Source organism: Thunnus maccoyii, chromosome 16 (genome assembly GCF_910596095.1).
Source record: "Thunnus maccoyii chromosome 16, fThuMac1.1, whole genome shotgun sequence".
NCBI classification, from domain to species: domain Eukaryota; kingdom Metazoa; phylum Chordata; class Actinopteri; order Scombriformes; family Scombridae; genus Thunnus; species Thunnus maccoyii.
Genome location: NC_056548.1, coordinates 18,604,195 through 18,631,015, shown reverse-complemented (window position 1 = coordinate 18,631,015; position 26,821 = coordinate 18,604,195). Strand labels below are relative to the sequence as shown.

General features: G+C 40.2%; 1 protein-coding gene and 1 long non-coding RNA gene across 2 annotated transcripts in view; one reads left to right on the top strand and one right to left on the bottom strand.

Moving 5' to 3' along the window:
* The window catches only part of LOC121880709 (ryanodine receptor 3-like), a 114,333-nt gene that overhangs the window by 45,332 nt on the left and 42,180 nt on the right, over positions 1-26,821 (top strand). Inside the window, exons 19-38 of the mRNA XM_042388170.1 lie at positions 271-463; positions 2,229-2,445; positions 2,611-2,715; positions 4,989-5,092; positions 5,920-6,003; positions 6,289-6,448; positions 8,046-8,193; positions 8,305-8,510; positions 8,702-8,876; positions 9,280-9,488; positions 9,577-9,776; positions 10,304-10,370; positions 10,458-10,618; positions 10,733-10,898; positions 11,575-11,661; positions 12,086-12,312; positions 12,785-13,589; positions 14,000-14,200; positions 15,859-15,961; positions 16,620-16,751. Of these exons, the coding sequence (XP_042244104.1) occupies positions 271-463; positions 2,229-2,445; positions 2,611-2,715; positions 4,989-5,092; positions 5,920-6,003; positions 6,289-6,448; positions 8,046-8,193; positions 8,305-8,510; positions 8,702-8,876; positions 9,280-9,488; positions 9,577-9,776; positions 10,304-10,370; positions 10,458-10,618; positions 10,733-10,898; positions 11,575-11,661; positions 12,086-12,312; positions 12,785-13,589; positions 14,000-14,200; positions 15,859-15,961; positions 16,620-16,751 (3,750 nt within the window). The remainder of the gene's footprint in view (positions 1-270; positions 464-2,228; positions 2,446-2,610; positions 2,716-4,988; positions 5,093-5,919; positions 6,004-6,288; positions 6,449-8,045; positions 8,194-8,304; positions 8,511-8,701; positions 8,877-9,279; positions 9,489-9,576; positions 9,777-10,303; positions 10,371-10,457; positions 10,619-10,732; positions 10,899-11,574; positions 11,662-12,085; positions 12,313-12,784; positions 13,590-13,999; positions 14,201-15,858; positions 15,962-16,619; positions 16,752-26,821) is intronic.
* Positions 12,216-19,439, bottom strand: LOC121880710. The gene is made up of 4 exons (XR_006091627.1): positions 19,190-19,439; positions 18,830-18,901; positions 15,876-15,956; positions 12,216-12,299 (listed from the first exon to the last, which is right to left on the bottom strand). It is a non-coding gene; the product is annotated as an uncharacterized LOC121880710 (long non-coding RNA).

Sequence of the window (26,821 nt, the reverse complement as noted above, 5' to 3'; positions counted from 1 at the left end):
TTTGTGTGTGTGCGTGTAACTCAGATCATAATAAGCTGATGTATGAAACATGAGCAGTAACCCTGGGCTACAGCCAGGTTGTGTCTAGACAGAATCAGCACCCTACAGGGATGATCTCCTTGCCCAGAGTGTGTGTAACTGTGTGCATTTGTGAGTACAAATTTGTGTCCTGTGTGTATGTCTTTGTGTGTGTGAGAGACGTGATCTATGCCAACATCACTCACTGGGTCATATTTCACATAATTGTGTGTATGTGTGTATTCTGAACAGGTCGTATCCCGCGGGCGGTTGCGTCCATGAACCAGCACATCCTGACCTCAGAGGATGTGGTGAGCTGCTGTCTGGACCTGGGAGCTCCCAGCATCTCTTTCAGGATCAACGGACAGCCCGTTCAGGGCATGTTTGAAAATTTCAATACAGACGGGCTCTTCTTCCCTGTCGTCAGCTTCTCTGCAGGGGTCAAGTGAGTATTTCTTTCTTCTGTGTGTTGTCTGAGGCAGACTCAGGCTCTCTAAAATTCCTCGATGATGAATGAGCGACACACACAAGCACAGACAGACAGACAAGCGCAAGCCAAAGGAAATATATTACCATATGTACTCTAAACCTACACTCACACAAACACTGATTGCATGAAATCCATCTAACCCACCTACTCATTCTTGTCCAAATGCATTAATCCTCAAGGCCTTGAGATTGGACACAGGTAAAATAGGCTGGCTTCATATTCCTCGCTGTTGCCATGGTGACCACAGATAGTGTGATTGACAAGACTTGAAAATGGAATTTCAAGCTCCAGCAGTTTTTCCATGATTCCATGATTGACTCTGACTTTGTAGAGCAAAGCAGCCTTTTGCATTACAGCTTTCACTCTTTGAAGTCCAGAGAACCCAGGAGACTAATTTTATTTGGTCATGTAAGCCATCAGAAAGTTAATTCAATCCTCATTGCCTGATAAAAATGAATTCACAAAAAGTAGTACCATACCAGATTGTGTATACGCAGTGGAAAGGGAATTAAGAGTTGCATGTGATTCAGCAGATTTTGCTTCATAAAGGAGTCTAGGAGGACGATTTTCCTCAGAGACGTTAAAACAACGCTGTAGAAATTCCCCTAGTTTATTAATCTTCTTTGATCATTTAGACTTTTGTTACTTTTGCTTATATTACAGAAAGAGATTATGTAATATAGATTAAACTAAGAATAAAAGCTATGAATTATTTTCTCCTTTTTGGTATCAATTTAACATTTCCTCTTTTATAATTTTTGTCATATTTAATAGCCTCATTGTTCTGTTATAATGTGACTTATGAAAAAAAAAAAGATTTTAAAAGTGTTAAAAGTGTATTTCCCATCTATTGTAGCCACAGATTTAAAGGAATAGTTTGACATTTTGGGAAATATTCTTATTTGCTCTTGAGTTGAGAAGATCGACACCACTCTCATATTTATATATAAATCTACAGGCAGGACGCATTAGCTTAGCTTAGCAGAGAGACAAAGCTATCCAAGAGAAAAAGCTAACCTAGTTGAAAAAGCAATGTAATGTTGAACTATTGCTATAAAAGGTATGTCTTCTTCTCAGCTCTAATGTTATTCAGATAGTTCGTTCCTCTTTTCACAAAACTAAAGCAAATCTGACTACTAAGTTACAAAATAGTTTGTATTTTAGTCATCTGTAACTGTACAATTGATTTGATTTTCCGAGATAGCGCTCAGCATTTCACGTGGCAAGGGGCCCCTCCTGACCTCTTTTGTGTGGGTTATGACACCTTCAAGCTTGCTAGGTGAACCTGACCCAGTGAACAGGGTGAACATCTCTGTGGAGATAAATGTGCCAGAAAATGACAGACACACATCTTCACTACTCAATAATTGAGGGCTGCATCCAGAACGGGCTCAGTTGCGTCACAACTACTACTTGAGTAGCTATTTTGGGCAGCCTCAGGAGAGCCTCTTCACAATGATGGCCTGAGATGCTTTTTTTCACTCTCAGAGCTAAACTTGTCACTGTTAGGCACAGGCTGGAAATGATTGAAGTGGATTAAGAGGAGGAAAAGCATTTACTTTGAACTGTTTGTTTGGTTTTCCTTTCGCTGGCTGCTTCTGTCAGTTTTAGCTGTATGATTATCAGTTTTGTTCATTTATACTGCATTCATATAATGACATTTTCCCCATTGACTATTAATTGAATAAGCCAACAGATGACCAACATTTTATCTCCTTAGGGTACGTTTCCTGTTGGGTGGTCGACATGGCGACTTTAAATTCCTGCCTCCGTCAAGTTATGCTCCATGTTATGAGGCTCTGCTGCCAAAAGAGAAGATGAAGGTGGAGCCGGTGAAAGAGTACAAGAGAGATGCGGACGGGGTCCGAGATTTGCTGGGCACCACTCATGTCATGTCACAGGCCTCCTTCATCCCCACACCCGTGGAAACCAGCCAGGTAAACTCACAGAAATAGTTATAGTGACTTAATTTCAAGACATGAATTTGTGTTAGAGCCTATGCAGAAAAGTACACAATAGCAATAAAATACTGTGTTGCAAGACAAATTGTCAATAGTTCTCTCACAGTTTCATTCAGAACCATACTTTGCTTGTTTTTTTAGATTGTTATGCCACCTCATTTGGAAAATGTTCGGGACAAGCTGGCTGAAAACATCCATGAACTATGGGGCATGAATAAGATTGAGCTGGGCTGGTCGTACGGCAAGGTCAGAAAATGGAGATTGTTCCTTTACTTATATAATACTCTCACAACAAGATCATCACTCTGGATCAAAAGATTGAAAAGCATAATCCATACATTTTGCCATGTGTCTGGAGAAATAAACATCACAATTACACATTTTCTAAACAAATTTGAGTTTAAAGGAAAAACAGCTTTAAATGCTTTAGTTATAGTATTAGAATTTAATCATCACAAAAGCCTGTACGTCATCTTGCTTTCTCTTTTATAATTTGCGGTTCACACCAAAAAAGAGGGTAAGTGGAAAGAACACTCTCATTTTCCATGATAGATGCTCTCCATACCATTCATTTAGATGCTTCATTCCAGTTTGTTTGTAGGTAGAAGATTCATTGTGTCTGTGTTTTAGTAAACAGTAAGTCATGAATTATGAAGTATTGGTTCACCCAAGGGCAGAACAGGATATTTTGGCAATTTCATCGCAGCAATAAACCAAGAGGAAACCTTGTATTTAAATTTTCTGCATTTACTTTTTCCTCTTTTTAAAGAAAACAATGGGTATTTAATTGATTACCCAAGAAACCTGCTATCACTTCCACATTGATTGAGAGGTCTTTCTTGCTTTCTTGCAGGGAGTCAGAAATGAAGATAGATATCACTCTCATGTCTGTGTGTTAGTTATGAAGCAACAGCCAGGAGATAATTAGCTTAGCATGAAGTCCGGAAGCAGAGGGAAACAGCTAGCCGGGCTCTGTACAAAGTTAAAAATTGCAATCAGCTGAGACTCCAGGAAGTTTCCTCTTTCCATTTGTGCACGGATCAAACAAACCAGATACAATGTGTTAATTAGTGAGCTCCAGAGGTGTTGGTAAGAGTTGTTTTGAATTTTTGAGAGAGCCAGGCCAGCTGTTTCTCTGTCTCCAGTCTTTATGGTAAACTAAGCTAATGTTCTCCTGGTCCTGATCTTCTCATCTAACTTTCAGCAAGAAAGGGAATAATCATATTTTTCAAACTGTCCAATTAGTCCTTTAAAGGTTTGTTCATATCAACAGCGCCAATAAACATAGAAGTAGAAAGCCTTCATTATGGAGTATTTTTGATTATGATTAGTTGAAAAATGCACAAAAGGATTACTTTTCATGATTACATCTTCAGTTATATATGTGATTATACCTACAAATTATAAAAGATTCATAATTGGTCCCTTCTGCAGAAGACTTACTGATGACTTTCTTGGTTTATTGCACATTAGCCAATGAATAACAAAAGTGACCTGTTTTGCCCTTAAAGGAACAGATGACAACACAACAACAGTATGTGACACAGCTCTTATGTCTATAATACAAACATACATGTATGAGCATCCTCCCCCTATTACTAATACATACTTCTATGCAGGAAACACCTTGACAGAATCATTAATATACGATGAAGATAGGTGGAACATCTGTTTATTAAAACAGAAATCTTTATTTTTTAATTGTCAAGAAGTCTTACTTGGAGTCAGAGGCACTACCAGTGGGTCAGTAGTGGTAAAATCTGTTGAGAGATAGCCAAGGTGCACATGTTATCATATGTAATTGTAAATGTGGTTCCGCTGCAGCTCCTTCTGTGGTGTGTTATTCAGTGTGTTTAATTACAGTAGCATTCACAGTAGATGTGGTAAAGCAGAGAGAATAAGCAATATATTGTCTGTTGTTTAGCTGTGCTTGCATAAAATACCTTTTTCAGGTGTTGTTTGTTCCACAAATATAATTCTGTACAGGGAAGAACTGCCAGAGAAGAGATTTCCTGTAGAGTTCTTGTACTATTCACAAAAGAGCTGGCTGGTGTTCATTGGACCCACACACACAGCTGCATATCTGTACACAACCTTGCATGTTTTCTTGGTAGACATCCACCATTGCCATGCCGCCTCCTCTGAGCAGCATTGCCAAAGGGATTATTTGGCATAAAGTGCAGCCTCATGAGAGGCATTACACCCCTCACTTGGTATTCCAGTCATACACCTTTCTATCTTCCTCAAGAAAACATGCTCCCTCCTTCCTCTTCCATAACATGTTCACTAGAGTAGACCGTCTTATCACTGCAACCAGTAGCACCCTGTATTTAGACTACATTCCCATTCCCCTGTTAGTTCACAATAACATTTAGTGACAAAGCTATGTATTTCATATGCATATGTTTAGTAAACCTCCCCATATGATGTACATAACATATAGAGTTCCTGTGGAGCAACATAGCAGGTGACAGAGGGGGGTTGAAATGTTATTTCTCTGACTGTTCTTTTTCTCATAGATAAGGGATGATAATAAGCGGCAGCATCCATGCCTGGTGGATTTCTCCAAGCTGCCAGAAACGGAAAAGAACTACAATCTGCAGATGTCAACAGAAACTCTAAAGTATGTTGAGCATTATGGTTTGGTTTTCTCCACCATCATACTATTGTTTTTGAAGAGAAGAAGAAAGTGTGTGCTGGTGGGAAAGAGACAAAAAAGAAGAAAGTTAACAAAATTAGATTTTCTTTAAAGCAGTTTCTGAACATTAAAACATCAATGATAGAGTTGATGTAGTCTAGTTACAATTTTAATGTTTTCTTTTTGAATAAATTAAATACAGTATATATTATTCAGTGTGATAGTATACACTAATCTCCTATGTGTATATTGACATCATTCCTTAAAGAATGATAAATGATCAATGCATTTATGCTTGTGGTCAGAACTTTCCATTTCCATTGTTGCACAAGCAAACAAGTCTTGCTGATTGTCAGTCCGTGGTCCTTTTCCCGCTTGTCAATGCTCTGCACAACACTTGCTTCTGCTTGTAACAGTCCCAGTGAGACCTATTACAAGTGCTTTACATAAACGCTCTTTAAATGATATAGGAGAACACTATGGTTTGCTGTGATTAATTTTGATCTGTGGCAGTGGCAGACACATCTGGGTGACACTGATGGGTTTGTGAGTGACATCAAACTCATTTTTACTGTCACTTTGTCCTCTCATAAGGTGTGAAGAAAATTTGTCAAGAGCACTTCACGCCCAGTGCATTCCTCTGGGTATTCCTCAGCCTTTTTCTTCTGACAGATTAGGACATGCCCCCCCCACCCATCTATTATCCCTGTTGGATCTACACGTACAAGCGAAGCGGAAGTAATGTTAAGATTAAACATAATCTGCAGAAAAGCTTCATTCGTTCTGTCTCTGTATGTTGTTTTTCCCCACAGGACGCTGCTGGCATTGGGCTGTCGTGTAGTTCAGGTCAATCCAAATGCGGAGGACTCCCTCAAAAAGATAAAACTCCCAAAGAAGTGAGAGTGCACATTTACATTTACTGTACAAATTATCTTATCCAAAGTTTGTTAGAAAACTGTCTGTAGGTACAGATCACGATCACCCCAACAGTTAAAAAGATACAGCAGTTGAGAAAAAGATGTCACCATCAACTGAAACATGCAATACTTTAGCTTATCTACATTAAATGCAGAGATGAAATTGAAAATCAAAAGGTGTTTAAACCCAGTCCACAATCATCGGATATTCAGATGTTCATGACTGAGAGAAACATTTTTTTTTCCATTATCTCTTTTCTGTAGCTACATGATGTCCAATGGTTATAAGCCGACTCCTCTGGACCTGTCTGACATAAAACTGACTCCAAGTCAGGAGCTGCTGGTAGACAAACTGGCAGAGAATGCACACAATGTGTGGGCCAAGGACCGCATCAAACAGGGATGGACCTACGGCATACAGCAGGTACAGTAAAAAAACTTTAGTTTAGATGCATTTAAGGAAACAACCCTCTTTGTCTGTAATATAAAAGAGGCAAGTTTTTCTTCTGCTTCCAGTTTCGCTATTGTCTTATTTATGTGCTCGGTTTCTCCTTCATGGTTCATAAATTTACATCCCATACAGTCTATACCTTACCAGTGCACATGTCAGACAGTTTATTTAGTCTGACATTTCCTAGTTATATGTCATTATTCAACACACAGTAGGATATTCTGCAGTAAAGGGCAACAAGCCGTAGAACATATTGTACATAAAGACAGTGGATACAGCATGTCCCTTCTATGTGTTGAATGAAGTGCTGCAGAGATAGGCTAGTTTTTGTTAATTAGCTTATTAGGTGTATTTTGGTACTGTTGCTGTGAATTTGGTTATAACACAGTCTCTATTTTTTTCCCATTATGTAGAATGTGTCATCTAGGTTGAACATGAAAACTATACATTTTTGATTAAATTGATCTTTACTCTAGACCAGACAAGTTCATGATGACATTGTCTTGGTGGTCATAAGTTGTTTGTTATTGGTATAAAAAAGAAAAGTTTCACATCTCTGTTATCTGTTTAGTCTGTTTGCTTTTCACTTAAAGACATAATTTATAGCACATATTGAGAAAAGATTTAATGCACCCTGCAATATATTTTCAAGTGTAATCATTCTTCCTATATTAGGTGAGCAAACGCTGATCTATCTTTGCTGTATTTTGCTAATAATGTGGAAAAAAGAGGCTTTCTGTATGAATTTGACAGCAGGAGTCTGGACAGCAGAGTGCTGAAATCTCCTGTAGGTTCAGAGTAACAGGCAAATATACCATGTAGATGACACACATGAATGATGTTAGTGTAAACTGGTCATTTTCTATTTGTTCCTGATCTGTCATTTTAACCAGTATAAGCAGTGTGAATATTGCGTAGGTTACACCTACTAATATGTACATGTTAGTTTGGACATTTTGGCCTTTATCCCAAAAACCTTTTGAAGGCAAAGTACACACATTGAAGTAAATATTCATTAATTAATGTAAACTAATAATTAATTAACTCTCAATTTGAACTTTAACTGTTAGTATAGTCTACCAGTTAAACTTTACTGACCTTAAATTACCTAGACGAACACTGCAGGACAAATGTTTATCCATAACTGACCAGCTCTTTGGAAAAATATCACAGGATTGTCAATGAATCCCTTTAGAGATATGCGGGAAAAGCAGTAATTTCAGACCAAACAAACAACCTTGGATCTGCATAACCAGTACAAGATTTCAAATTAAGCCATACAAATCTTCTTAAGAAGTATTAATATTATACTTCCAGTGGGAGTGCAGCAATGGGAAATGACACGGAAAAAGATAAAGGATGTTATGAGCTGCAGTAGCCCGATGGCGATAAATGGCCAATTAACTTCTCAATTACTGGGATTGACAGCACAGTTGTAACAAACACAACAGTTGTATGATTGAGCTGGCTCCCTTGAGCTGGCCTACAATTGATAAGGTGAGCAGGGATACTTTGGAAATAGGTTTGTTGCAAAAGGGTGTTTAAAAGTTTCTCTCTCTGTTCCCTGCAGGATCTGAAGAGTAAGCGTAACCCTCGCCTGGTTCCCTATGCTCTGCTAGATGAGCGCACCAAGAAGTCAAACCGGGACAGCCTGCGGGAGGCTATCCGCACTCTGATTGGTTATGGATACAATATTGAGCCCTCAGACCAGGAAGGCGGTATGCTTGACCTATGGATGTAGCCTAAGCCTTTCAAATTATACAGGATGAAATTAATTACACAATCTCTTCACCACCTCCTCTGACATTTTGGCTGTCTCTTCCACCCAGCAGGACAAGTGGTTGAGCGGCTCAGTATTGACAAAGTCCGCTTCTTCAGAGTAGAGAGGACGTATGCGGTGAAGACCGGGAAATGGTACTTTGAATTTGACGCCGTGACGGGAGGAGACATGAGAGTTGGCTGGGCTAGGCCTGGATGTAAGCCAGATGTGGAGCTTGGCACAGATGAGCTGGCTTTTGTCTTTGATGGATACAGGGTAAGCTGTCAATCACACCTAAATCAATCTCCTCTTCCTCTTGATTATTAGATTCAATACAAAGCCAAGTAAAGTCATAAAAAATTTACTTGTTTCAATAGAAAGCTTGAAATTGAAACAAAAAATTAAGTTAGACATTTCTTGTAGTCTATACGCTATACTCTCGTTCTGTGTGCTTGTACTGTACATAGGGCCACTGTCTGAACATGGGCAGCCGTTTGTTCGGGCGGTGCTGGCATGCCGGGGACGTTGTGGGCTGTATGATCAACATGGAGGACAAGTCTATGATCTTCACACTTAACGGAGAGATACTCATTACCACCAAAGGCTCTGAACTTTGTTTCACCGACTTTGAAACTGAAGATGGTGAGAAAATGTGTGTGTGTGTGTGTCAATGTGTGTGTTAGCAGAGCCCGTTTTAGAAGCTTTACAGTAGGTCAGGGAGTGTAAGACTGATAAGGTGATTGTAGAAAGAGTTGTGGTCGTATGCCTCGACATCTTCCTCACATCTTTTAATTTAAGCCTTCACATGCAGAGCAGGGAGCTTTAACCTAGAATGACCATGCTGGGGATATAAGTGAAAAATAAGTGGCTCCCTGTAAGGAAATCACCCTTATTTAATGTGACACTTGTAAATTGCCTTTTTGCAAAAGCTGGATTGATTTTCCCTCCCCTCCTGCTGTGTGTGTTCTTAGAGGCTTTATTCTCTCCTCCCTCCGCTTCTCTCCTCTTCACTCTCCCTCTCTAACTTCCTCTGGTTTTCCTTCAGGGTTCATTCCGGTGTGTAGCCTCGGCCTGTCTCAGGTGGGTCGTATGAATCTGGGGAAAGATGCTAGCACCTTCAAGTACTACACCATGTGTGGCCTTCAGGAAGGATTTGAACCCTTCGCTGTCAACATGAACCGAGAGCTCACCATGTGGTTCAGCAAGCGTTTGCCTACCTTTGTCAATGTGCCGAAGGACCACAACCACATTGCAGTACGAACCAACACAGTCAAATACTTACTGTTAGCAATGACGATATTGGTGAATGGATGAATGCAAAGAATTTCTTGATTCTTTTCAGGTAACCAGGATTGACGGCACCGTCGACAGCCCCCCATGTCTCAAAGTCACCCACAAAACATTTGGCACCCAGAACAGCAACGCTGACATGGTGTTTTGTCGTCTCAGCATGCCTGTAGAGTTCCACTCCTTCTTCAAGTCTAGTCCTGTTGTAGACATGAATGGAGTGCATGAAGAGGAGTCCCTTAAAGTCAAACACAGGTGCTCACCTTCAACAAATCACAGCTTTAAAGGTACCCTGTGGAGTTTTCTTGTAAACAAAGTTAAATTTATACTCCATGTTTTCATAAAAACCTATTGTGTGTACCCCTGAGGCGTAATAAATGTGTTGGGTGCATATCCCTCCTCATAAAAAGTCTGCATAGTCAATATTTTGAAACCCGAATTGTTTACATTCATATTTACATTGGCCAGCAGTTGTTGTCTGCATTGCATTTGCTGGCAGATCACTAGATTTCTGTCCTCAATCAAACAGTGCACATCAAGTGCATGTCCTGTGTGTGTGAGATACAGGAAAATGGGGACCTCATCATAACTAATACTGGTCGAAACCTCCACTAGGTATCTTTAAGCCACATTCCAGTCAATGGGCTGGAATGAGTTTCAGTTAGTCTGTGACTATTTGAAATACACGTGATGTGGTTATATATGTTTGTTTTATCAGTCATTGCTCAGTCCATCAACTGTATTGTATTTGATTGACGCCTGTTGAATGTGGTTTCTGATAGATATCCACTGAGATCTGTGAGGCACAGTGATGAAAGTAGACGAGTGGACTACAGCAGCATCACTACGGTATTGAATAATCTTTTAAATTTTTTTTCATATATTTTGGGTTCCAACACCTACAGTATTGGCTAACTCTTGTGTGCGTCATCACAGTATTACCACTCGGTGAGGGTCTTCGCTGGCCAGGACCCTACCTGTGTGTGGGTTGGCTGGGTTACTCCAGACTACCATTACTATAGCAACAACTTTAACCTCAGCAAGAACCGAACAGTCACTGTAACCCTGGGTGACGAGCGAGGACGGGTCCACGAGAGGTGAGACTGTTTTCTGGGAAACTTTTGCAACAATCCTCTTCTTGTGTTCAGAACAAAATATTTAACTACTACTGTATTTTATGACATGACATGCTGATATCGACACTCTGATAGCGTGAAGAGGAGTAACTGTTACATGGTGTGGGGCGGTGATGTGACCAACGCTGCTCATGGCTCGAGTCGCAGCAATGTGGACCTGGAGATTGGCTGTCTGATTGACCTGGCCACCGGCTTAGTGACATTCACTGTCAACGGCAAAGAGATATCAACATCCTACCAGGTAATGAATGCATATATTGTGCAAACTAAAGGAATACAGCGCGCACTAGCTGAAGTAAATAAAGTCCAGAGTATAATGTTGTGATATGTTACAAAATATTTTAATTCTTTTTGTGAGGATTTGCAGATTATGCAGAGTTACTTTTAAGTTTGCTTGTGATTTATCCATGCATCCACCAATCAGTCAGCTTAGAATCACTACCTGTGTAACTGTCCATCCACTCTACTTTCTATAAACCCGTCTGCAGTTTATCATTTCGACTTTGAGAGTAAACTTATTTTCTGTCATTGCATGTTTTTCTAAAAGTGCAGTGATGTCTGCATTGTTGAATTTCAGACTTAGAATATGCCTGTTTCAGATGTACTATGTGAACTAAATTTCAAAGAACCTTTCGAGGGGTATAATCTTCTTATGCTCTACCTCACTGAAATTCTTTGTGGCTTCACCCAGCGCTGAGTCATCCCCGCCAGCCGACACTTTTGAATGATCATGCATACTCACTCACCCACAGACACACACACACACACACACACACACACATGCATACACTAAGTAGTGGAGTTTGATGATGCATCATTAAGCTGCTTTCCACAAGTCATGCTCTCTCGCTGCTGCTGCTCAAGCTTTTGATGTGAACTTCCTGTTTATTCATTTGCTGCTTTTTTCTCTGCTCCAGGTGGAACCGAACACCAAGCTTTTCCCTGCTGTGTTTGTGCGACCCACCAGTCCTAACCTCTTCCAGTTCGAGCTGGCTAAAATAAAGGTAGACTTCCTGAATTGTTCCGTAATGTTCCTTTGCAACAGCCTTATTGCATTTACTGCTCATAGTAAAGCTAATTTTACTCAATACCTTACTATTTGGAGATGCAGGATAATCCACAGCTACACACCCTCCAGCTAGGTCCACTAGGCTACTATTGTAGCATGCTAATGTCTGCACCAAAGATACTGCAGGCCTCAGTAATAAGATGGGTAATTGTGTCATTTGCTGAGAGGTGAAAAAAAGGAGACTGTGTGACTGGAAAATGTCATTTGTTCGAACAGCTCAAAATGACGTTCACTTCCAAAGCAGGACATAGTGAGTTTTAGTGTGAACGTCAGTGTGGGGAATGAGTGTACAAAACTTTTTAACAAATAGTAATATTCCTTCAATCACACACCCATCCGTGTTTGTTTGCCCTCTCCAGAATGCCATGCCTCTGTCATCAGCCATCTTTAAGAGTGAACATAAGAACCCAGTCCCCCAGTGTCCACCCCGTCTATATGTTCAGACCATCAACGCAGTGCTGTGGAGCCGCATGCCCAACATCTTCCTCAAGGTGGAAACGGCAAGGGTCAATGAGAGACACGGCTGGGTGGTCCAGTGTGTGGAGCCCCTGCAGATGTTGGCTGTACACATACCTGAGGAGAACAGGTACAGGACATGTGCTTATACACTATATTCATTCATTTTCCACAGAAATTTGATAAAAGTAACTACAATTTTGATTATTAATGGATTCAAGACTGTTGGTTATACAAAACAAGCTTTTTAAAGACACCACTGCTGGTCTGGGAACTTGTGTTTGGCATTTTTTACTATTTTCTGATATTAAATTGTCAAAACAATGCACTGATTAATTAAAAAATATTAAAGAGATTATACAGTAGGAAAACAAATCATTAATTATAGCCTTACACCCAGCACATTTGTCTGGCATGGTGTTATGTGCTAACAGTGTGAAATATGTTGTCGTACACAAAACTAAATTTACTCAAAATGGTTTTCTGTGTCACAATTTACTGCCCTTATTTTATTATCCTATGTGGCAAATAATACCTGTTTGGTCTCTAAATAAATAATAACATCACGTGTATTTGCAATTATTCCTCCCTTCTTTTCAAAGGTGTGTCGACATCATGGAGCTGTCTGAGCAGGAGGACATGAGGAAGTTCCACTACCACACCTTAATGCTCTACTGTGCACTCTGCGCTCTGGGCAACACCCGTGTGGCCCATGCCCTCTGCAGCCACCTTGACCAATCACAGCTCTTATACACCATCGACAACCAGTACCTGTCCGGCATGTTACGCGAGGGCTTCTACAATGTCCTGATCAGCATCCACCTGGAAACAGCCAAAGAGGCACGACTCATGATGAAAGACGAGTTCATCATCCCAGTCACAGCCGAGACGCGCTCCATCCGCCTCTTTTCTGATGCCTCCAAAAAGCACCTCCCGCCAGGGGTGGGGCTTAGCACCTCACTCAAACCCCGCCTAAACTTCACTCCACCCTGTTTCATCAGCATCAAACGGGAGCATCTGTATAGTCCCCAAATCCCACTGGATGCATTGAAGGAGAAATCAATTTCAATGTTGACAGAGGCTGTTCAAGGTGGTGGGCACCATATCCGTGATCCTGTAGGAGGTGGTGTGGAGTACCAGTTTGTGCCAATCTTGAAGCTCATTAGCACCTTGCTGACTATGGGTGTACTAGGTAGTGAGGACGTTCATAAGATCTTACTGCTCATTGACCCAAATGTGTTCAGAGAGACACGTGAGGAAGGAACCACGGGTGCCACAGACAAGGAAGGACTAACAGGCGCAGAGGAGAAGGCTGTGGAAGCTGGAGAAGAGGAGGCAGCCAAAGAGGCTAAACAGCCAATGAAAGGACTTCTTGAGAAGAGGCTGCCTGAGCCTGTCAAACGACAGGTAATAATGCGCACACATGAACAGATCTAGAATCATCTTATATGTGTTAAACCACTTAAGGTAAATTGCCAAAACATGTAAAATCAATGAATATCTTCATCTGCAGATACCCATTCACTGCTAAAGACTAACACAGCTGTGCTCTCAATCACATGCACCATAACTGCTCCACTGTAATAGACCCATTCAGAAGTCAGTCAAACATGAAATGGCCCTGTCTCGCATTGAACAAATGATCTCTTGAGTAAAAATGTCTCTTTAATAAGTGAGACAATGTGAAGCCATAAGGCTGTTTGTACGTATTCCTTGCAGACTTGCTCCTAACAGCTGCCATCAAGGTGTGTAACAGTGATGCAACGCTATTTGTGCTTGTGCACTCGCATGTCTCCTCCCTCTTGTCTGTTCCCCAGATGTGCGAGCTGCTTCACTATTTCTGCGACTGTGAGCTGAAGCACCGCATCGAGGCCATTGTGTCCTTTTCTGACAGCTTCGTCTCCAAGCTTCAGTACAACCAGAAGTTCCGCTACAACGAGCTGATGCTGGCCCTCAATATGTCTGCAGCTGTTACTGCGAAGAAAACCAAAGAGTTCCGCTCACCTCCTCAAGAACAGGTGAGACAAGGCCATAATCACTGCAGGGTTACTAACAAGGATGTAAAAGCAGTTAGAAACAGTGTTGTAACTAATTATATGTATAAAATAGTTTTGGGTGAGCAGCTGTTTCCACTAATTCACCAGTTCCCAGTATCTAAGCCAGCAGTTCCCATAGTTTTTTAGTGTCTTAAGGCAGGGCTAAGGGTATTTTTTTTTCTTTTTACTGTACATTTTAATAAAGTTTCACCATAACAAAAAACAAGGTATTTGCATTAACTACTGTTCTTTAATGTATCATGTTTTTTCAAATGTAAAGGGAAAATAAGCAAAAAAATAAGCAATTAACATAAAAATCTCCATATTAAAGATACTTTAAAATATGCAGTTATGCCACACCTAGGACTGGTGATGACAGCTCAAGGTTGGCTGTCACAGTAACTCAATGCAAAACAGTGAATGATGTTTTGTGCATGTTTTTCAGCCTTGAAAAATGGAAGTTGTTTGAACGGAATGAAAGAAATACATTTATCCTATTCGCATACTTAATTTTCATTCATTGTTTATTTTCAAGTTCAATATTTATCTGCAAATCTGAACAGAAACATAAAGTAACTGACCTCTGTTTTTTCATTGAGAATAGGTCCATATTATTGCACTCAATAATGATATTAGTTCATATATGTCATATGTGACTTCTGACATGGATGGTGGTACACTGTTACACACCCATGAAAGCCATTTAACTCTCTCTCCTTTGTGTAATAAAAAGATACACTTTCAACTGGAAAAATCTACATGCTCCAAGATTACAGTCAGCCTTAGGCACTGTAAGCCCTCTGCTGCAAACTGGGGTAACACCACATAAAGAGCATTTGCGGCATCTTTCACAAGAATTCGCACCTCGTTTCTTGCGATTCTGACAACTCACATGTCTGCCATGTGACCTCAGTGATGCTAGTGTGACGTAAAGGTGCAAATCAGCCACAGAGAGTAAATGCCAGGAACTGTGCAGCAGTCAGAAGTGATAAATCTTATAATAAAGTACATGTTAATCTATAACTGTCCTCAAACAAAGCCTACAGGCTCTCTGCTTCAAATGATGCATGTAGCCGGATGATTCATGTGGGACATTTTATATAACTTCTGTTATTTTCCACATACATGGCCAATTTCTCTCCCCACTCTCTGATTCCCTTTTGGTTTTTGTATTCTTGAATTCCCTCATTTTGGCTCTATGACCCAGAGTGAATTACAGCTGGCTCTCACTCCGAATGTTCCTGAAAGCACTCTCTTTGGTGTGTATGTGTGTATTAAAAAAAGCCTCACGGCGAATCCATCCTCCTTGTCTGTGGTGTCACTGCTCCAGTGAGAGTGCACGCTCAACTGCATATACAGACACACACATATCCCCATAGGGTCACAGCTGGATATGGAGTTCAGCGCTTCACAGCTACTTTAATGACTTGTCATGGTGTCCTTCGGTCTGTGAGGGCCGAGGGAGAATAAGCCACTTAAGCTGTTTTTTTTTTTTTCTGTGAATCCTACAGTGAGATCAAATCATGTTCAGAGACTAAAGAAGGGAAGAATTACCAGTAAGGAGTTAAAGAAAATAGGCCATTTCATTTAGGTATTTAGGTTTATACATGCATATGTGTTCATTGATATTCATATTTTAGATCAACATGCTGCTGACCTTCAGTATGGGTGAGGACTGCCCGTGTCCAACAGACATCCAGGAGGAACTCTATGATTTTCACAACCAGCTGCAGCTCCACTGTGGTGAGAAGAAGATCACTGTCTATGTAAAATATTTGTGTTTAATATGATACAATAATTTCATAACGTGATCAATTCTAGGATTAATTGCAAAAATTTGGAGTAAAACAGGCTGAATTGCAGGGTGTACGGTAAATGAGGCAAAACTAGAAGAAAGATCGGTTTAGATTCAATGCTTTTCAGATGGAAAAGGTAAAAAACATACAGCATACGGTAACTGTGCATTTTAGCTGCTATTTCTTGAGCTGTCAACAACAGCTGAATTGTAAAGGCACTTACTCCATGAAATGCTTTCTTTTCCCCTCTCTGCATCTTTCTCTGTGTCTCGGCAGAGGAGTTATAGTTCAGTGCTCAGATTGCTTTGACATCTTGATGTTTTGATAAATAATTGAATTGCCCAACCCTCTGTGGCACTACCGATCTAATAGCAGTCTAAGCCCTGCCGCAATAGCGCCAAACTCTCATGGCACCCTCCACACAAAGAACAATAAAAGACGACTTGAAATTGTCAAGAAGTCGGAGAAACTATACAAACCACAATACACATCATACACATGACATGTCTAACCCAACAAGAGACCCAAGCCTGACAGAGATATTGCTTTAATATGCTCTGCGCTCCATGTGTGCAGTGTTCTATCTATATGTTTGTGTTGTGTAGGAATCCCTATGGAGGAAGATGAAGACGAACTAGATACATCTATTAAAGGTCGCCTCCTCACCCTGGTGAACAAGATCACAGGACAGCCTCATAAAACGGAGGAACCCACAGAGAAAGAGCAAGCGGCACCATGTGAGGAAATCTCTGTTTTAATTGTGTTACTCAATAATATTAGTGATACTGTACTGTACATACTGTATCATTATACCTCCATCTGGGTGAAACACTTTTCTGATTGGAAGATTTGGCACATATTTAGCTCTTGTTAATTAAAATTAGAATACATTTTTTTATGCTTTTACTCCAAAGTACAAAAACTTGAAAGAAGTCCTTGAAGTTGATGTTGGATTTGTATAATGGGTTGCACAACATTTGTTACCTTCCTTTAACAGCACAAGCACTCAAAGCACATTTTATCCATTTACTCCCCACTGCATTCTGCTTGTTTATGGTGTGTTTCGCCTCTTTTTCTCTTTTTGTCTGTGTCTCTGGCTGAGAGAAAGGGGGAAAATTAAAAGCCCGGGCTGCTGTATTGTCGCACTAGCACCCTCAGTCTCTCTTCTGTTTGTCTGCCAGTGTCATGTGGACTGAGTCACCGGGTGGGAGTCATTTCCATTTCAATTTCTTTTCAATTTCATTATGGTAATATGGAGCCGGTGGAAGAGAGGCTCCAGAGTGAAGAGCATCTTCCGGGAGACGAGAGAGAAGAGATGAGAGAGAAAAAAAAAAGAAAAAAAAACTGGTGATAAAACCGAATCTTTCACCTGATTAAACCAATAGACACACATGCGTGCGTGCACAGGCTCAACTGCACAAGTGTGAGCACACATAAGAACAAAACCATTTCAATCACTGTGCTCAATAACTGGGGTGACACAAAACTATAAAAGCAGAACAAGCTGTATCTAATTTTCTGTCTCAAGTGCCGCTTTGTTGTTGACCACCAATCAAGTCGCTGATTGCACATTATTGCTTAACTGGTAAAAAACAATTCTACCTTGTTCTGATGGCCTTTAATGTAGAACGCAGTGTGTCATTTGAAACTGCTGTTCACAGTTGGATATTTCGAGTTTTATTTATTGTCTCTGTTTACGGCAGTCATTTTTCTCTTATATATGACCTTTTCTGAGAATTACCCTATTCTGGCAATAAAATAAGACATGTGTGTCTGCCTCTTTTGCCAAGATATGGAATAACTAATGTGAAATTTATAACATCTGAAAACCCTTCTGAGAATCTGTTAGAAATCTTGCCATTGTCATACCATCCCCGTCTATTCTTGAAAGTAATGCTGGCAACAAGAAGTGGCCAAATTGCAGATGGGTAAATTTGGGATGAAATATGTGTTGCTGACTGCGGACGCTGAAAGGCAATCTCTCCACTGGGGTTTGGTTTGACCCTGACGTGGAGCACAGAAGACCACTGCACCGATCTCCAAGGAGCAAGGCAGGATGAAAATAGAGGAGTGTGTATTTCTTCTTAAAAGACTGCTGTGGGTGGTGGTGATCTCTGCAGGGTGTTGTGTAAGTGCTGATTGATTAGAGAACTGGTTTGTGGTGGCAGCTGCAGTTCAGGAGCATCACTTCTACTTTTGCAACAGCTGGAGGCGTCAGAAAGTGAGGGAAGGGATTGAAATAATAGTGAATTATTCTCTTATGTAAGTGTTTTTCTTTGAATAATTTTGTGATTATATATGTTGATAGCAAGTGTTAAGTGGCTTGGAAGTCATATTTGCCTGTCTCTTTCATAGTGGGGCTGTTTTCTTTCCTTTTAGTGTCGTTTGTGTACAAGACACAGTGTATGGTGTCAAGACCTGGCTCAAGGGACAAAAGAAGGACAAAATGTGGAGACCACACATGACTCTTAAAAGTACAATATATTTAAAAGGTCATCAGTAATGTGTGTATTGTGTGGATGTGTGAACATGTACGAGTGTAAGAAAACAAAAGTCCAACCAAACCAAGTTACCTAGAGAGGTGAGGAAGACTGACTGCTCAGGCACATATACAGTCTATGTGAGCAGTCACACCAACCCAGATTTCAGCCATCGCTCCAAATGAGCCACTCCTATTATCATAAGCTGTCTGAATTACTAATGTCCTAAATTTTGAAGGCACAATAGGATCACCACAGAATGCCTCTCCATGAGGAGCCCACCCCCTAAGCAAGAGGTCATCCTGGAGGAAATACTCCAACCTAACTTTTCTCACCTGAGAAGTAGGTAAAACCGAGTCGTACATGTTCCGTCAGAGATTGGTCCTGTTTTTGTTCTTTCACCAGCTCTGAACAAGAAACAGAAAGACCAGTTGGCACTGACAAAGCAAACTTTTTTACATCACAAAACCTTTCAAAAACCACATCACTATCAGCCAGAGCAGCAGTCATTGCACGAGTCATGGCACAGACTGTAGACACAGCTTGCTCTGATTCAGTGATCCCTTGCAGTTCTGGAGTACAGACTGTAGAAACCACCTGCTCTGGTTCAGAGACCTATGGAGGTTCTAGGGATGACGAACATGTCTATTGTTTTGTATTGTCACATCAGGTATTTGTGTACTGTCTGGTCTTACATCATCTGGCCACACAAAATGATGTCAGCTCCTTAAACTGGCAGTACCGGACGAACACCAGCCTCCACGTCTCCCTGTTTCAAATCACAGGACAAAAACATTTTATGTGCAGGCACAAAAAACAGTTTGCAGACCCATCCTTTTAACTGGAACACAGCTGTGTATGAACCTGGAGAAAAAGACAGGATTTCCTCACTCACAAAGGTATGCAAATCTCCTGAGTCCCTCAAAATTCTGACTGGAACTTTCTTGTCACTCCCAATTAGCCTTACAAAGCCGTCAGACATGAATGAAGCATAACCCGAGTCAGTCTCAGAGGTGTCTATTGGCTTAACCTGCATTTGAAATGGAGCCACCAGTTCTGCTGCGTCACCAACTGTGGGATTAGGAATAGATATGGCTAAACAAGCCAACTTCACATGGGATATTTTGCTTTTTTCTTTTAGCAAAGGACATTCTTTTTTCCAATGACCCTTTTGATGGCAATAATTACACACATTTGGATCACTTTTTTCCTGTAGGCTGCTGTTCCAACTTGGGAGACAAAGAATCTGCTTTTTGGGATTTTTCACTATTATACTGCTCACCAAAGATACGCTTGTGTGTCAACACATATTCATCGACTACCACTGCAACCTCCCCAGAACATGTGACTTTGTGTTCATTAATATATGTTGCGATGTAATTGGGCACAGACTGTTTGAACTGCTCTAGAACAACTAGATCCCATTATTTCCACACCAGATGAAGAGCACCAGCAATTAAAATGTGAGATCAAATCCTGTGCAAATTCCACATGTGTTTGTTTACCAGTCTTTCACCAACCCCTGAAATGTTGGTGATACGCTTTAGGAAATAACTCTATGTGCCTTCAAGACAGCTGATTTTACCATATTGTAATCTTTACAGTCCTCAGAATATAGAGTGGAGTAAGCCTCTTGTGCTTTACCTGTTAAGGAACACTGAAACATTAAAGTTTGATCCTCATCTGGCCAGCTTCTTGAGTCAGCAACACACTCAAACATACAAAAAAGTTTCTACATCTTTTTCATTAAACTTTGGCAGCATCCTCAAGTTACTTGCAACATCAAAATGTGAACCAGTGGTTTCCTCATTTAAAGCAGTTGCAGACATTTTACCCTTCTTAATCAGTGCCAATTTTTGCAGTTATAAATCCAATTTCAGTTGTTCCCTTTTGCATTTAATTTTTTTCCAACTCCTTTTCATGTTCTAACTTCAAAAGCAGCAATTCTTTCTGCTGTTCAAATGTTAACCCAGCCAAAGTAGTACCTACACCACTCTTACCGCCCCCATCAATCAGCACACCAAATTCTTGCAAGTTAGCCTTTATGATACTCTTCAGGTTTTCCTTTGTACATTTGGGCTCAACTTTAGCAGAGTAATGCTGAGCAATCTTCATCAACTGTTCCTTGGTACATTGCTCAAGTAAATCATCAGAAGGAGACTGAATGAAATCTTCCACAATGTTCGCCATAACCACCAACCAAATCTAGCAACTAGATAATCAAGTTGAGGTTAACTCTACAAAAACCTTTGCCCTGTTCAACAAGTGGCCAAAAGAACTGGAGTCTCCTCATCCTAAAGTAACCAGTAAGATGAACTAGCTTGTCTAGTCTTCAGACAAATATTTGTGGCACTGGATGACAACTGCATACAAACAGCAATACAATACATTTATTTAAAAAAAAAAAAAAACCTTAATGAAGTATGCAGTCAGTTCATCAGTAATGTGTGTAGAGTGTGGATGTGTGAACATGTACGGTGTAAGAAAATGAAATTTAATCAACATTTTTTAATTGAAAAAGACAAGACAGAAGGTACATGACCAATAGATTAATTAAGTTAGTTGTCATGAGGCAGTAGCATTACATGAAGACAAAACACAAACAACTGTATGTTAGAGCTGAAACGTTAATTAGTCTTGTCAGTGTTTTGATTTGTTTTCTTATTATGTATTTGATGTTTAGTAATGTTAGTATAGTTTTGTTTCATTTTGTTCGGCATAGGATGAATTTTATGTGTTTGTGAATGTGTGAAAAGTGCATGTGACATTTGCTTGTGTATATTATGAAAACCAGAGTGAAGAAGATATGATATATTCTGTGCTGTGACTCCAGCTATAACTTCTCCTCCCCCCTGTCATCTTCCTCCGTGACACCCTGGAGATACAAAAGGCACTGTCATCATTGCCATTATTTCATATAGATGAAGTAAAAGGATCGCAGAAGTTGTTTTCTTCCTCTGATGAATGGTTTATCCACCAAAATCATTTAATGTGCAGACATGATTACTTGCCTTGAAGAAATCTGTGTGTGTGAGAGAAAGCACAGGGATTGTTTGTGATCTCTCATACCATGAAAACAGCTGGCTTCCATCAGTGTAACTCTAGACAGGTCAGATTTGTTTGTTGGGGTGTAGTGAGGGGAAAGTGCTGGAGGATAGTGTTTAAGAGTGAGACAGACAGAGGGGGAATGAGCCAGTGTGCATGATACTGTGACAGAATGAGAGTCAGGTGATGTGAAGCATGTTGGCTTAGATGGAGAAGTGCTGCTTCTCATTTTGGAGCAAGCTGGTGCTTCTGCTCTTTCTCTGACACCCACGCAACTCTCAGCGGCAGGATCAGTTACCGCTGACTGCGACATTCTGCTGGCTCCCCAACCATCACACAAAACACACAAACACACCCTTGCATTGATTGACAGCCTGGTGTCAAATACTCTTTGGAAAACCGACAGATCCAATCAACCAGGGGTCTTAAAAACACAATCACCTAATTGCAATACTTTCAAGGAAATCAATCCTATGTAAATGGCTCCATCTTTTATGGTTCTGAACTGTTTAATTGATGTCTGTCTCTTCTTTGTGTATTTATATCCCAAGAACAGACACACAAATACACCCATACATCCTTTTGATCCAGCTTTAATGAAGCCTTAAGGGTAACCCACTAGGGTTGGATATCACGTCCTTGCAGAAATGTAGCCTTTGTTTACAATAATAAAGGGTTATCACTCTTAGGAACCGATAAGGACCTGGTTTGTGGATTCAGTTCCAATTTTGGTTCCTAACCCTGTAATCCACGTATGAGTGATCCAAACAAATGTCTCCATTTAACCACAGAAGCAGAATATGGTACTGTACAAAACTATTAATACCTCGTCCCTTATTCTTTATATAACAGGGCTTCTCTTTCGCTCCACTGAAAATGTGCCTTTTCATGAATGAGCACTCCGAGTGTGTTTTCTTTTCCACAGAATAGAAGAAAATAACTGACATTGCTGAAACACAGCTGATTGCCCTTCCTTTAGAAACAGACTTGTAGAGGTGGCTGATACTGTACTTGCGTGCAGTTCTTTTAGCTCAAGTGGAGCCACGAGAAAGACTTTGAAGGGGCTGTCTGTCTCTTTTTATTTTGTGTTCAAGGACTTATTTGCATCACTGAGCTAGTTTGGGAATACAGCCTTTGAATCGCATCTCTTTTTGTTGTGCTCAAGTACGAGTTGTGTAGAAATGGGAGCACCCAGTCAAGTGGAGGGATTTTTACCTTTAGTCTAATAGAGCTTTGTGTTTGGGTGTGTGATAATGTGTGTCTACGTGTGTGTGTGTGTGTGCTGTGTGTTTAAGGTAGATGTGCTTTAAGGTGGGATGCCATGTCTTGTTCATATTTTCCTCTTAAGGCCAATGATGATACACGGTAAGGATTGCAGCGAGCACTGTCGAAGCAAGTCACCATCTGCCATTTGAAAAGCAAATCTTATCTGACTGTTGTAAATAAAAAAAATTCTGTATTGTTTGAACTAATGCATCCCTTCATGAGTGACTCTATAGTCACACAGCTGTATTTCCTTTATTATAATCAGCATTATAAGTTTAGGTAATAATGTAGATGGTAAGTATTAAGTATACTGTAATATGCAACATTAAAGGTCCAGTGTGTAGTATTTAGTAACATCTAAAAGAACAGACTTGGTAAAAATTGAATAGATTATTTATAAGTATATCTTAATTAGTGTCTAATCAGCTGAAAATAATAATTGTTGTGTTTTCGTTACCTTAGAAATAAGCCCTTTATATCTACATGGGAGCGGGTCCCCTTCCACGGTGGCCACCATGTTGCATCCATAGACTGCATTTATACATCCATGATAGACTGTATAAAAATAGGTTGCATCAACATGTTTCTACAGTAGCGCAGAACAGACAAACCCAACACTGGCTCCAGTGAGGGCCGTACACGTTTCAGATTAAGTGGGCGACTACTGGAAATGCACCGGTTTTAAAACGAAGAAGAACAGACCAACATTTTGTATTATGAGAAGTTTTTGAAACCAAAATCTGATAAATGGAGGATCATACTTATTTAGAAAATCACAGGAGCGTGAAATGTTGTCGTCAAGGAAACGAAAACTCGAAGAAGGCATAAAACGAGGATAAACCCAGATGGAAATCCCTGATGAGAGAAATGTTTGCAGACTGATGCCGAAGTATCCTGTTTACTGCTGGACAGGTAAGAGTGTAATGTATATTTATTTTGTCCCGCTGCTAATGGTTCAAAACCTAGATGATGTACAATGTTTATTAGTAGTACATTAGTTTCCCTGAAAAGAAACGCCGCCACGTAACGTTAAATATTAGCACACTTTAGCCTCAGTTTGTGCCTCTCACGGAGCTGGTGGTCTGATAGAGACAACAGGGAGGCGACGTCGTACTAATAACCCAATGATTTACTCATTTTCTGTAGCAGTAAGACAACACATTGTTTGATAACTAAGATATTTAGCGCTGGTGATGTGCTAAAGACAGTGAGTCAGAGTAATGAGTTAGTGTGAAAGATAAACTGAGGAGAAGTCTGCTCATCACCGAGTTAATACATCCTGTTGTTGGGATGAAAATCTGCATGGAATAAGGTTGAACAGTTTCTGGTGAGCGCATTAGATAGATAGATAGATAGATAGATAGATAGATAGATAGATAGATGATTTATAATAGTAAGTTCATTCATTTGTGCTGTTTTATTTTTCTCAGGCACTATGGGTTGGCATTATTCACCATGTCTGTGACATTCACACCCACCATATCAGAAGTATTGCAGGCCAAGTCAGGAGAGGTCTAGGTAAGTGATACACATTTGTTTGTCTATGTAGCATATTAACTTACCCTGTAAGTCCTACTTTTAGTTAAATAGCACTATTTTCACATGTACAACTGTATAAAATGTATGAAATAGTAAATTATCTCCATGTGTAATGGTACTGTCTTCCACAGAAGCAGTTTTCCACGCAGCTGCTGCTCTACACACAGCTCCTGGAGCAGATGAGGAACAGCAGTGCCAGTGAATCATGGGTGTTGTTCCTGCCATGAGAGCATCTTCATCCAGAGCAGTAAATTGAATACTTTTGGTGTGGTTTTGGTCTGACCCTTGTCAGCTTTTATATGTGCAGCAATTTGACTGCTGGAAGGTGATCGGATTAGTTTAATCACACTGCTTTTAGTGTTCAAACAGACTAATGATTTCATAGATTATTCTGTCTTTATGAGAATCAACTCTGAAGAACACAGAATAAGCTGTCAATATGTTTGTGTTTGAACAGTAAAAGCTGCATGTTTATGTTATCCTTTTATTGTCCACATTGAAAAGGATGTCCAAAAATGTTTCTGTTAAATAAAAGATATTTTTATTACAAATGTCATCATTCTTAGTGTTGTTTTTTATATTTTTATTTTCTGGTTCAAACTAGTGAATTACAGTTAACATAACCTGAAGTGGCAATGAAAATTAATCCATAACATGTACTACAGTGCCCTGTTCTGAGGATCAGTGGTATTCCAACTTCACTACTGTTTTATGTTGCTTTATAAATATAAATAATGACAATATAAATTAATGGTGGAAGTGGTAATGACAATATACTGACTGCAGAGAAATACTGTCATTGTATAAGTATATATTAATATGTTTATCATTGCAGTTATCACAGCACATCTGATGAATATCTTTTATTTGGTAAACTTGCACATTTAAGTTGAACAAATGTGAATATATAAACAAAAAGTTTAATAATTATCCAGAAAATATAGAAAATGTATAGAACAAGTATAAAATAAATAAAATATCAGAAATGTAACAAATAAATATGAGATGATTTGATGCCTTGATGATGAACAGGCAGGTGTGTGAGTACCTGAGATACTGTGTGGATGTTCCAGAGGACCTGGAGGGAAACTCAGAGGCCAGGTGTGAAACTAGTGTGATGTCTTTGGAGGACCAGGGAACTTGTCCCTGATCCTCCAAACACAGCAACGGGGGATGACAAGTCAGTTTCCCTGGCCTAAAGAGCCATGCTGTCAATAGATGAAATGTCTATAGGCAGCATAACGGTACTCCCGGTTGTCATCCCCAGGCTTCCTGGTTTGGCCAAATACCATAATGTCCTCCCAGTACCGCCTGTGAATGCATAAAAAGCATTTTCAAGACAGTGCTAGGATAAGTGTGGTATTATTATTACACAATCTGCAGGGTACTGGCCACAGCATTTCCTCTCCAGGTCCGTAGGCATAGATACAGTTACTACAAGTACACCATGGTACCCCTGGCACTCCAGCAAACGGTGGGACACCATGCTGGATTATATAATCATTCAGTAGTGTTGCTGATGTTTTCAGTAGCCTCTTTTATATAGAGAACCCGCATTATAGCTGTAAAGAGGATCCAAGGGGAGGACATTTCTCTTCGTTTGATAACGTTAAAGGTTGAGTTAGACTTTTCTGTCGGCTTCCTGACTCATTTTAAAAAGACGAGAGAAAGAGAGCGAGAGCAGCTGTGGTTGAGTGAGCTAGAGGGTGAATGAAGAAAGGGAGCGCTAGTAACGTTAGTGGGGAAGCTGGTGAACCAGATCGATAAACTTTATTTTCTGATTGTTTCACAGCGATTAGCTTCTAAAGCACAAACACACCCACACACCTCTTCAACCCTGCAGCTGTGCGCTGCGCTGCCTGATTTGGTCTGAATACGGGCTAAACAGAACAGCGAGGCGGATTATAGGCGCTGTATTCCCGCCTTGAACAGGCTGTGTAAAAGGAGCTTCTGACTCACATTACACTGATAACACATCAAACTATACAGACTACAGTAATGTAAAGCACAGAGCTGCTATGTAAATACCACTTTGTGTTGTATTGGCATTTTTAATATCATGCAGGACGGGTAGGAATATGATAAAATAATTGTATAAATAACGTCACAAATCTCAGTCGCTTCGGCCCCTTTGGAGGGTTTCCAGCCTCTTCCCCTGCTTCCACAGTACCGGTGTTTGTTCTCCTCCCTCGCCTGGCCCTGTCTGCAGCAGAACCGCTAACTCGCCCTCTTTCTCGCCCTCTTCCTCCTCCTCTAACCTCCAGTACTTGACTCTGCAAACGGATAATAAGATATGTAACGTTATCCTGCCAACGCTATCTCGCTATCAATAATGTAGATTTTGTAATAATGCCTAACGTTAGAATAAAATAACGTAGGTTTTGTTTAGCATGACGTTGCTAATGTTAGCTTGTATTACCAAAACAATAAAACACTCATAACTGCTATCTTACTTGTGAACTATAACCTATAGTATT